This window comes from Dendronephthya gigantea, unplaced genomic scaffold (genome assembly GCF_004324835.1).
Source record: "Dendronephthya gigantea isolate DGI-Jeju-01 unplaced genomic scaffold, DenGig_1.0 000015F, whole genome shotgun sequence".
NCBI classification, from domain to species: domain Eukaryota; kingdom Metazoa; phylum Cnidaria; class Anthozoa; order Malacalcyonacea; family Nephtheidae; genus Dendronephthya; species Dendronephthya gigantea.
This window is the reverse complement of record NW_021163025.1, coordinates 574,544-587,306: the sequence shown is the minus strand read 5'-3', so window position 1 is coordinate 587,306 and position 12,763 is coordinate 574,544. Positions and strand designations below refer to the sequence as shown.

General features: G+C 35.9%; 1 protein-coding gene across 1 annotated transcript; it reads right to left on the bottom strand.

Moving 5' to 3' along the window:
• Positions 1-5,072: 5,072 nt before the first annotated feature.
• LOC114520027 (uncharacterized skeletal organic matrix protein 5-like) lies at positions 5,073-6,035 on the bottom strand. The gene is made up of 2 exons (XM_028540224.1): positions 5,915-6,035; positions 5,073-5,735 (listed from the first exon to the last, which is right to left on the bottom strand). Exons 1-2 carry the CDS (start codon positions 5,978-5,980, stop codon positions 5,199-5,201), a joined length of 603 nt encoding a protein of 200 aa, XP_028396025.1. The 5' UTR covers positions 5,981-6,035; the 3' UTR covers positions 5,073-5,198.
• Positions 6,036-12,763: the final 6,728 nt, after the last annotated feature.

The window sequence follows — 12,763 nt, the reverse complement described above, 5'->3', positions numbered from 1 at the left end:
TTGCACATTCTAAAGCGCATTCCGCTCCGGAGTTGGCGTGAATATTTTCAATAGGTTTACCGTTTAAACGATAACCTTAAAACAAATGCAAAAACTTTGCCGTAAGAAAGAGAATGGAAGCTGAAACGTCTAAACCATAGAAACCCTTAAATACATAAATGTCTGAGGGATGTCCTTAACCAAAGAGAATGGAAGCTGAAACGTCTAAACCATAGAAACCCTTAAATACATAAATGTCTGAGGGATGTCCTTAATGGATGTGCCTTAATAAACAAAAAAACAGGGAGTTTATAGTTTATCGTTAATGTCTTTTATGTAATAATACACGCGGTATTAATTATATTTTTACATTTTATTATTAATAACTTTTTATCGTAGGTCTATAGCGAATTATTTTTTAAACATCTGTAAAACTGTCTCACATAAAACTCATATGAATAGGTTTTTTATCTTTGCTATTTACCATTTTTTTTCTGGAGAGTTTTTTTTATGAAGAAATAACTTCATGATTATATAATAATGATAGTAATATATAATATAATAAACAATATAGGCTTTTAATAATAATAATATAATAATAATTTAATAACCAATGAAGGCTTTTAATATTACTTTTTTCGTTTAAAGACTTCTTATCAACCGAGCGAGAGTTTTTAATGATAGGAAAGGCTTTACTGAGTACGTATTGAAGAGCATTTTTCTCATCATAAATGTCGTTGAAAAAATAATACTGATGTGTAACTATATATTGCGATTGTTCAGTTCACAGGCATAATAAAAGTACGAGTGTATTGGTGCGCTCTAAAAAACATTTCAGACCCTACCTTCCTTTGATCCATCGAAGCAAAAGTCCAACCCATCTCCAAATGTATGAAGATTAAAAAATATCAGCAACAGGAGACCGAATTTTAAAAAGACGGAAGGCAAACGCAGAGTTTTCATGATCAGTACGTCCTTTTGAGCCTTCTCGTGATATTTTCTCGTCTGTTGGATAGGCGACATTTTCTCATACACTTCCGTTTAATGTGCTCTTTTTTTCGAAATTAGAGCAAACGTTTTAGTATATATCCTTTGATATCTGGCAGATATGCTATATGGTGTATACTTACGGACATCTGATACTTATATGTTGCGCGCATCGAAAATACGGTCGTGATCATGATAATTAAGTATGGTCCCACCTGCATGCATGACCAATAATTAAGTAGGTTTTGTTTCCGTTGAGTGAATGGACGACTTGCGCTTTAGACTACTTTCTTACCTCGGCGATAAAAAGGATATTTTTTGAAAGAGCTTCTTAAAATTAGTAAAACTGCCAAGTTTGACTGCAAATTGTTGCAAAATACGGAAATTATACCCATGCGAAGTTGTCGATTTTTGTATACTTTTGTATTACGACCGGAAGTTTGTAACTAAATTAGTTACAAACACATTTCCCCACGTAGTACAAAAGTATACAAAATTTGCCAACTTCGCATGGCTACATTTTCCGTTTTTAACAAAATTTCGCAGCCACACTTTGCATTTGCACTAATTTAAGTAAGATCTTTTTAGCTGGGGTGATTTATTTTCCTCAAGTTACTGCGATCAAAAGTTGGTCTAAAGCACAAGTCATCCATTGTATATAAGGTGGTATTTAAGCTTTTGAATGCTTTAATTAAAATTTTATTCGGGAATAAAAAAAATCCATGTCATCATTCAAATGAAATAAAACCAATTATAAGGTCTACTTTAGGGTTTAATACGATGAATTAGTCTATAAACAGGTGTACCTTTTGAATAAACTAAGAACTTTTAATTGCGTTAGCGATTACGTTCATGTATCAAGTTCCTGTCGGTACAAATTATAATTATATTGCAGGTGCTAAATATACTTTTTTGCATCCGGTAAATAATAGGGAAATAATATATGCGAAGTCAAATCGTTATATTTAAAGCTTTGGCTAGAAAATTTTAAGTCATATGATTTCATTTAATATGCTCTGAGCTCTGAGTGTCCATTGTGAGTATTGTGCACTCTGCCAAATGTTTATAATATTCTCAACCTATATTCACATAGCAATATATGTGACAAGTCTTGGATAGAGTTTGCTTACAGTTATATTTCCTAACGCGTACGAACCCATTCTATACACATACAGTTATAGCAGTGGCGTAGCCAGCCTGACAATTTAGTCATGCTATGCTAATATTTTGGTGTTCATCGACTGTGAAAACACTAAATTTCTAAAGAAATAAATAATGATAATAACATAAAATTTGCATAGCATGACTAAATCGTCAGGCTGGCTACGCGACTGAGTTATAGCAGTACTGTATTTTGAAAATATTTAGGCCTTTGATCTCATGCATGTAACACATAAAGCCTCTTACATACGAGCAAGTTTTCTATGACAAGTTTTTATGTGACAAGTTTTAATTGTTCGTCTGTACGCCCAACTTTGGCAATTTTTTCCATGACAAGTACACTTGTTCAAATATACTTGATTTTTAACAAGTGTTCTTGTCATAGAACTAGGACACCGGATAAATTTATGAGGCAACAAGACGCCGGCTTAGGCGTACACTAGTGCTCAACGTACTGATAAGCTTAGATATTCTGGAAAAGAATCGTCATGCAAAGCTTTATATGCTAATTTTAAAATGTTAAAGTCCATCCTTTTTCTAATACTTAGCCAGTTCAAGGTGGCAATGTCCTCTTCACTTGCAAATCTCCTTAAAACAAAACCCGCACATGCGTTTTGGAGGCGCTGAAGTCGTTTTTGTTGATATAATGGCAATGGGTAGAATATAGGGCTAGCATAGTCAATCTTGGAAAGCACAAGGCTCTCAACCAGTGTTCTCCTCACGTTGAAAGGCGTTAAGTTCTTCAATTTCTTCAGTACTGCTAGTATTCCGTAACAAGAGGTTAACAAAGAGTCAACATGTGAGGACCATGAGAGGTGCTCATTTAAGTAAATCCCTAAGATATTTTTACACCTTATCCGTTCAAGTAATTTATCCCCGCACTTAATACTGAACGTACGTTCTCCTAAATTATGAGCACGTGCCATCTGGGGTGTGGAAAATAACATCCAGTCTGTCTTAGTGGGATTTAGTGCTAGATTAGAGCATTGAGAGTAATCAAGCAATCGTATTATAGCATCATTGACTTCCGTTACGGCCGAATCTAGATCACATATTTTTGAGTGAGTATATAACGATGTATCGTCCAATCATGGCGTGTTGTTGGAACCTATAGCGTAAGTTAAGGCTTTGTGGTTACCCTGGGCCTGGGAGGACTTACACGACAAAAATGTATCACACAAGTATAAAATAATACATTTACATTATCACAATTCACAAATGCCGATTATAGGTAGCCTAAAAATCAACACGGCGTGACATATTACTGTGTCAATGCTTCTATATTGAAGTCCTGCAGACTGCAGTGTTTTAGTTCCGACGAAAGCTTTCAAAAAACTGGTTGTAATAGTATTGATTCGTATTGTTCGTAATGTCAGTCGACGGTTCAAACGTATAAATAAGTATTATTTATAAGCATTTGTACGTCTATAACACTGCGAAAACATCGATCATATATCTTGCTTTCATATTGGAATTTAAAAATATACATCGCACCAATCAATATGCATGTAAATGTTGCACCGTAGTAATGTCTTCTGTGCATATATATTTTGCATCCTTCGTATTGTTTGTAAAATGTGGCTTGTATTGTCGGATAATTACATTTCGTCAACATTACTGGGTCAAGTGCGCAATGCGTTCTGGGTCATCGAGGTCCAAAACGCGACCGACACACGACGAAACCTAGACTCGTGCTCTCCTAGAGCACGAGTAATGAGGCTTGTTTCAAGTCTGGTGGCTTATGCTCAACTTTATATTGCTATATTAGCGTCAAAAAAGTCTTATTTAGGTTATTTCCATGATGAGTAAAATCTTCGCCAATTCTTTTAGCTTTTGCGGAAGTATTATAATCTACATAATTATTAAAATTCTCTTACATAATACCACGCGGGCGTCCGAAAAATCTACTCAATTTTTTAGAAATAGTTGCCATTCTATTATAATAAGAGCTGCATGCAAATGCTTTTTCGATGGAAAAAAGCAAAAAAAGATACATTTTACTATAGACTTTTAACTTACATCACAGAGGGAATAGACACACATGCACAACTAATGTTTGACCAACGTCTCAAGTTCTATATATCTTATCAGTTCACTATCTCGTGCTGTCATGCAGCCATCTGACAGCATCGGAATTTGTCGATATTGTCCAGCGAGTTACCAAAACCACGATAGAGTCCAGCGATGTAAAGCCCTGGCTGAGAACAGTTTGACTATCCTTCTTGATCAAACGATGTTCCAACATTTTCATAATAACACGATCCGTACTAGTCATGCAGGATGATAATTAGGTTTGCTGCAATAAACAATTACTTTATGGTTTCCGTGTTTAGATGGCCTGATCCAAACACGCAGGAATGTTACGAGAATTAAGAAAAGCGCGCGAAACACAAGCGGAGGGCGAGTGATTTAGTACTAAATATTACTTTTGTCTGTTTTGCAGGCGCCATACTATATATCACAGGCTGCCATAATCGTATAAGTATTTGGTGCCTGCGTTCTGCATTGCCTGATAGACGATATGTTATCATTATGATCGAAATTAGCCATCTGTACAAAAAGAAATAATTGCACTATTTTTACTTGGCTTCCAGACTTCTTAAATATTCTGCATCCTGACGTGGCGACTAAATTTTAAAATGTATTCGATATGATAATAATCGAGTACAGAGTAAACCACATTGAAAATCGAATTTTGTCTGTTTTGTTGATCACCTTATTCGACAAGTACCTGTATCTTCGCTCATTTCTTTCTAAAACACCTATAACTGCAAATTTTAAAATTAGTGGAGCTCATATGGAAATCTATGGAGCTCTCTCTCTATGTAAGAACTTTTTATATATAATCCCGGTTATACCCACGATGGCAAACTTTCACGATGCCTAAAATAACTTTGAGGTATTGAAATAGATATCTAACATCATTTTGTTAATGGTGTAGTTATGCCGGCTGAGCATATGCTTGTTTGGCCATTTCAATACCTCAAAATCGTCTCTATATAAAAAGTACACGGAACATACTAGAGTCTCCTACGATTCTAGCTTCCTAGTTCTTTACACTATAGGACCTGCTACTGGACGAGTATATAACCGAATGCCCAGATGTAGGTGTCAGCATTATAATGGGAAGAGCTGTGACACACTGCCAAGTTGCCGCATGTTATTGTAGATTGAATACCACAGCCCAGATACGAAACACCAAGTCCAATATACGAGTCACAGGTATCACAGGTGACTTCATTATTCGCAACTAATCCAATTCGAACACGCATGTAAAGTTCGTTAATTTGACATCTCAGGTTAAACCCTTCATCATTGCAGTTGTTTTGCAGCGATGAGCCCGCGATCAGCGATTTCCACGTTTCCTTTCCAGCGGTTGTCCTAGTTGTTGCTCCGCCAGCGATCACATCGAACAGCGACCTAGCTTTCTTGTCAATCGTTATCCAGTTTGTGACATCGTTGACCTTCATTCCAAGGCAGATTCTGGTAAACGGTGTGTTCCAGTAGGAAGCCATTTTTGTTTGCTTCTCTGACAAGCCTTCCAAACCATCTTCGACTGCAAAAGTTTTCTTGTTCGTCCAGTAGGAAGAACTGTAGTTGAAATCATTCTGGGGTGTTAAAAACATTACATGTTGTCAGACATTGTAATGTAAACCTGTGATTCACTTGTTAAGCCCATTAAATCTTACAAAATATCGATTGTTGTATCTTTTGACCAAGAAACTTCGCTCTCGTTTAACAAAGCATAGGCGTGTGAGGTAAATTTTGAAAAGGTGTTGGAGCGTACCTTGTTGCCATCCACCTTCATCACTAGTGTCCAGCCTCCCTTTCCACATCCAGCTGTATCAGCCATTTGACAGTACACTGGGTATTTTTCGAGCGAGTCATTTGCTTGTAACGTGTAAACACCGTCAGAAAGTGATCTAAAATTTTAATGATTTTAGTGGTTATAAGGTGTGGTTTATCGGTTAATTTATCGGTTAATTTATCGGTTAATTTATCGGTTAATTATCGCTCATGCAATTACGTGCATGCAGTCGATATAAGTCTTTTCGAGAACGCACAAATTCATGCACGGATGGTTTCCTTTCTTGTCAGCAATAAAGTTTAAAAATAAAATTATGTAACATTGTCCAGTGATTTAAATTTTATGTGCTTGGCTTAAAAATTTCAGCCGTAAAACTGTACAAATATTCGACAAAAAATATTGCCCCAATTTTCTCAGGTTCTGTGGAAACAAACAAATTCAAAATACAAAAATTCGCTTTCTTGCAAGCAACGAAGTTAAAAGGGAAGTGCAGGTGTGCACTGCAGGTGTTTCTGAAGCGACGTCAGCGAGTAACTCATTATTTTTGTCTCCGCATACAACTTAAGGGTATTTTGAAATTATATAACTCGTAAGAGTAATATCCAATATAACCAAAAAGCAGCATGGCAACTGCCTAAAATAGACAAAAATGCTTCTCCACGTTTCAATCTTCGCGAGGAGAGTCACTCATGCAATATTCTTGCCTATTTTAGGCAGTTGTTATAAAATATCCAACCCCACCTGCAACGGGATGTTAAGTCAGCAAAGCATTAAGCTGCGCCGTTTTATTGCGGTTGGACCTCGGTCTGACACCTCGGTTCAACCGTGATTAGAGCGAGGTTTGACCGGTTAAACGCGGTTTTGTTAAGTTATTTCTGTACAGTATTGTATATGCATTATCCCGCATTTTAATTATACGCTGAGCCTGAGCTTGCTGAATACAAATACATGTTCCTTAACAAATGCGCTTTAAATTTCAAGAAATACATGTTCCCACGGTATATATAAATATAATACGTACTGGAACAATGATGAGATGAAGATAGTTGAATTCAGGGTTCGCTTTCTCATCGACATTGGATACTTCTTGAGTTGTCTTGCTGTTGAGCTCGCACAAACCTTTGCCCATTCCAGAAGTTTTATAATTGATTGACGCACATGAACCATGTGCAACGCAGTGCATACCACATTCCAACTCTGAATTTGCTTGCTTTTGTTCGATGACATGATTCGCCAAGTATTTTTGTTCGTATCTACGAAAGACTGCTTGCGTTGAGCATTCGCCACCGGGTTGTGCCATTTGTGAAATGAAAATGAACGCAAAAAGGATTTCTAGTAGGTTGGCCATTATATAGCTACCACAGGCTACTCGTATGGCTTTTTTCTAAAACCTGCGCTCTGATGTGTTCTTTAGTTCATGTGTTGCGCGATACATCTGATGTACAGTCGTGGTCGCATTAATATATATAGTACATGGTTGCCATAGCGTTTTTTGTTGCGCAAATAGTAATTGACTTATTGCCAAATATCCATTCATAAACGTGTAGTTATTTTAATTTAAAAAAGTGCCTTTATTATAGTTGTTTTGACTAATATAAATTAGCAGTCGTTTCTCGAACTGCTATTTCGTTCTTTAAAACAAGTGAACAAAAATATTCTTCTTAATATTAGGGGACTTAATTCCTTGCGACCTTGACCGGCGAATGCAACACATTGAATACATAGATTGTATTTTAGAAATGACAGATTACTAGTATTAGGTATAGAGTGTTTCAAGAACTCAGGATTCAAGTATATCATTATACTTACACCTGCCTAGCACAGAAAATGCGGTCTCACTATTTTAAATCAAACAGCTAGCTGTTTGTGTTACCTGGCTGTTTGTGTTGCATGGCTATTTGTGATACATGGCTGTTTTTATACCTCCGTATATAATTCTATACAGCCTGAGCTATATTTTTTATGCATGGTATAAGTGCAGATTGTATAAGTTATTTATATTGTAAGGAAATTCGGTCAGTGCAATTTTATGACTATTCAATTGAACTCAAAATAAAAAATGCATTTCTAGTTTTTGGTGGAATAGATATATAGGTATAGATTGTTGGATATTTTAATAGTCGTCGACGGAACAGCATTGGAAGTAAGGTTATATAACATGTGATAATATATATAGGCACTCGATAATTCTAGAGAGCATAAAGGCAGACTATATTATGTGGTACCGTATGAAATGCGACGCGCTGAAAATGTAAGAAAGGCAGTAAGGATTTGTAACTACTGAGAGATCTGCAATCACTTGATATTTCACAAGCTAGAAATAACTACTGGCATAACTTTGGAGGGCGGACGCAGTTATTACACTGGCGGTCAAAAAGAACTGCTCAAATGTTGCTATTGTCGTATGTAACAGGAATCGTAACAATCAATCTTTTACTGTTCCCCTGCGGTCAAAAAGAACTGTTTAGATGCAAATTCACAAAGAAGAAGCGAATATAGGAGAGAGCTTCATAGCCCGGCATTTTGGATAAGTCTCTTATTCCAAGAAATATTTCAGTAATGTAATGCAACCTGCCACACTTCCAAGATAGTCAAACAATGGTTTCAGGAAGAGAGAGTGACAGAAATGGATTGGCCTGCATAGTCAAAATACAATACCCTATTGAAAATCTTTGGACAATGTCAAGGGGATAGTGCAAGAAAGGAATTAATTCATAAAGCGTTTATGATTTATGGCTTGCTGTAAAGACTGTCCATAGGATGAATTTCTTTTGACCGCTCACGATTACCACCTTAACAAAAAGTATGCCACGCCGGTGTAAGGCCGTCATCAATTGTAAGGCCAAAGGAAGGTCAACAAAATATTAATATTTCATATAGCTTAGCATGTAATCTAGTCTATATTTACTCGTATATATTGCTAGAGGGACAGTTACGTTCATTTGAGAGCATTTTAACTTGTTTTGAGCGGTTCTTTTTGACCGCAGGTGTATATAGCGATACTGGAGTCTGCATTTGTATCACGGATTGAGGGCATAATTTAAAGCTTGATTTAAGTCGAAGCGTCAATTATTTCGTTCCCACGCAGTTTTGGCTTTGGTTGGGGCTTGAATGCAAGGTAGCTATACAAGATTCGCCAAATATCTATGCAATAATATGCGTCGAAAATAAAATTTCTATAATGTAATGATAGGAAACCTTGTCATTATTTGAATGGGGCAATTACAGTTTACTTATAATCTGCTGCTTCTGTAGTCATGTTATCTTTTTCGTGCAATGATCATTATAGACATTTACTCAGTTCAAGCGTAAAAACATTGCAGACTTCACCTATAACTGCATATACGCGGACTTTTTTGTTATTGTCCGTGAGTTCAATTGTTTTATAGGAATGAGATTTTATGCATATAATTGATTATGCTTGAATTTGCAGTGAAACATGAAAGGAAGTATACTATTCGAGTGATGCAAAAACGCTTTTGGTAGTGCATGAATTTTTTTTTGAAGCAGTATGTATCTTTTGACCGGTCAGTTTTTTATATTTGCCTAGAAACTCATTTTTAAAGGTACATTATATAAGGTGCGTCGTATTCTAAAACATATCCTAATCTATTTAAATATTGAAAATTCTATTTAATACTGTAGCGCGTATATTATATATACATGCATAACGAACATTCCTTGCGTGCTCTATTTTAAGTCTTTAAATTATATATGCCTGTATACCTATAGGTGGTTATATACATGTAGGATATCAAAGAACTAGACTAGATAATTATAGAAATAGCTACTATCGTAGGTTCATGTTGATGCGTTAATAACATGAAGATTTGGTTCGACAATTAAGTTAATATATTTCTCAGAGCTAGGACTCTTCTGAGACTAATTTACAAGTATAAATCCAAATGCTGGTGTGTCTTTGTTGCGTATATAACCACAAACAGCCATATTACCGCATGTTGTGTTTCTTATATCATCACGACACCGAGCTGAAGTACCAAAACCAAGACACGAGTCGCAGGAAAAGCAGTCGTTTTGGTTATTTGCCACGATACCAATCCTGACCCGAACATAAGATGAAAAACGTGATGTTATATCAATACTAAGTCCTTCTTGGTCACAGTTATTCTGCAAAGCTGAACCATCGATAAGAGATTTCCATGCATCCCTCCCGACACTTGTATTTTTGAAACTTCCATCTCCGATCACGTTGTATAACGAACTCGCGGCGTAGTCCAGCGTTATCCATCTTGTCTCACTATTGACTTTCATTCCGAGGCAAATCTTGTTGAACGGTGTGTTCCAGTAGGAAGCCAACTTTGTTTGTTTTTCTGTCAAGCCTTCAAGACCATCTTCGACTTCGTAGGCTACCATGTTGGTCCAGTATGGAGAGTTATAGTTGAAATCGTTCTGAAAATAAAATAGTTATTTCCTATAATAACACCGTTTTTTCTGTACACTTGTGGTTTTTCGGTTTTTTTCTAAAGATCTTCACCTTATTGCCATCAATTTTCATCACTAGGGTCCAGCCTCCTCCTCCACACCCAGATATTGCATCCATGTGACAATAAACGTCATATTGCTCCAGCGGGACAATATTTTGCAACTTGTAAACACCATTTGTTAGTGAACTAGATCGTAAATGATCAGATTCTTAGCGACTTTATATATATATATTTATTATGGTTGATTTGTCCTGTGATATCAAAGCCCATTAACATGTGGTGCCATTATTTGTTAACGATTATCATTTTCATAGAAGCGAAAGCGATAAATCTAGTTTATTAGAGCGACGTTTCGATGTCATTTTTATATCATTTTTAAGTTCAGTTTTAAAAGTTCCGTATCAATTAAGTGTTAGCTATCAAAAAGGAATGACGAAAGCTTTTCCAATTAAGATTATAATTTTGATATACAAAAATCCCGATGCTGTATTTTCTTTCATTAGTTTACATTCTGCGTGAGTACCTTACCTGTTCCTCTCCAGTAGTTCTTTATGTACAAGATGCGAGAACTGGCACTGCTGAAAAGGAAAACATTGCTCTCTTACTTCATAAATTACATACGATAAAGTAAAGAATTCTAAACGAATTTCAAGTTCAAGATTACTGTCAAACATGTTGATGGTATGCCTAAAAATTTCAAAAAGAATTTTCTGCTTTGCCTTCGATAAAAGAAACAAATTATTGTAGCTGATCCTATTGCTATCAGAACAGAAGAGGTTGTTTAAATATAATTTTTGTTAATAGTGTTAGGTTACTAGTATCACACACTGGTTGTTATGACTTCATAACGCTTACCTGCTGATGGGTTTTTTTTCGTCGGAGGGCTTGTAGGTGGGGGAGCGCCTAACGGTTTCTAAAAAAGATATTAGTTTAATTCAGACCATACACCCCAATAATCCCCGTGATTAGACGAACGTATTTTTGTTCATGATAAAATATACTTATAAGTATATATATTTATTACTCGGGCTGCATGTCTGGTAGGCGAGCCTAGGTTTTGCGATTATTATTACTTTTTTTGTGTGTCGCAGGCTTAGTCTTCCGCGCGGACAGTCGCATATTTACAGTGTATCAATACAGCTCAGTTTCAGTGCAGTGTATTTACTGGCGACATAGCCCGAGTTAACGCCTACCGGGCGTCTTGTTAACATAAAATTTAATACGGGGGTTTTTAGGGTACTGGTAAAAAATTGACAAGGGGAAGTACAAAATGTATACTAGAAAAATTATTATTATAAAAATTATATATGTCTGATAAAGAAATGTGTTGCATTTTGCTAGATAACGACGAAAATAGGCCACAATATACTAGCCATACATAATAGGCTAGAGTTTCATAATAACTTAATTCGTCCTCGCTCAGCTTTTGATCGTTTCACAGATCTCATACATTTCACAGATTTCACAAACGGTTCTTGATTTTACATAAGACAATTGCTGTGGTCCAGTCGATCAATATAATCTTTCATGGGTACTGCATGATGTAGCGCTTGTCAATAACTTAACTATAATTAAACTATGCATGCATGCTTGAGAGCACTGGCATAAAGACTGATCTTCGGCCATTTGTATATAATATGTAGACAGACACCTTAAGAATTGGCCAGTGTATAGCTAGATAACTCATTGAAGGGGAAAGACAATTCCAGGAAACAGACTTGTATAACACGTGTTTTCTAGAACGAAAACGAATTTGATTTCTCTGATAAAGCTGATATTGAAGAGTGAGAAACAATAAATATCCCAAAAAGCGTTGCCTTGTTAATATAACTCAATGTATGTATAAACACTTCAATCTAAACACACTTAAGTTTAAAAATAGTGTATAAACTAACAATTAATTATTAACATACTGAGTGAATCACCAAAGCAACGCGGATGGCTCGTAATAATTTATGGATAATTACTGACAGTGTTGAAATATTTTTATTGGACATTTAGACTTTCCGCAGGTATTTTAAGCATCGCTTTTTCGGAATATATGCTTGTGCACTCTGTGGAATGAAAACAATGCTAAACTTTTACGTTTTAAAGCAGTCATCATTGCAATGCACTGCGGCAATCCGAAGCGTGGAACGTATACAACAGTTGCATGCATGATGATTGTGATAGAAGCAAAACAACATTTGAAATTCATTGCCGTCATTTTACACTGCATGTGTTGTGCCTAAAAATTTGGGCCTTAACAATTCTAGAAATATTAGACAGAAATTATCATTCCAATTTTTTGAAAGTTTTTATCGGCTGAATTACGTGGATGCAGTCGGTCTTTCTTGTAAGGAATAAGGTTTAAAAGTATATAAGTGAAAAATGAACTATACAC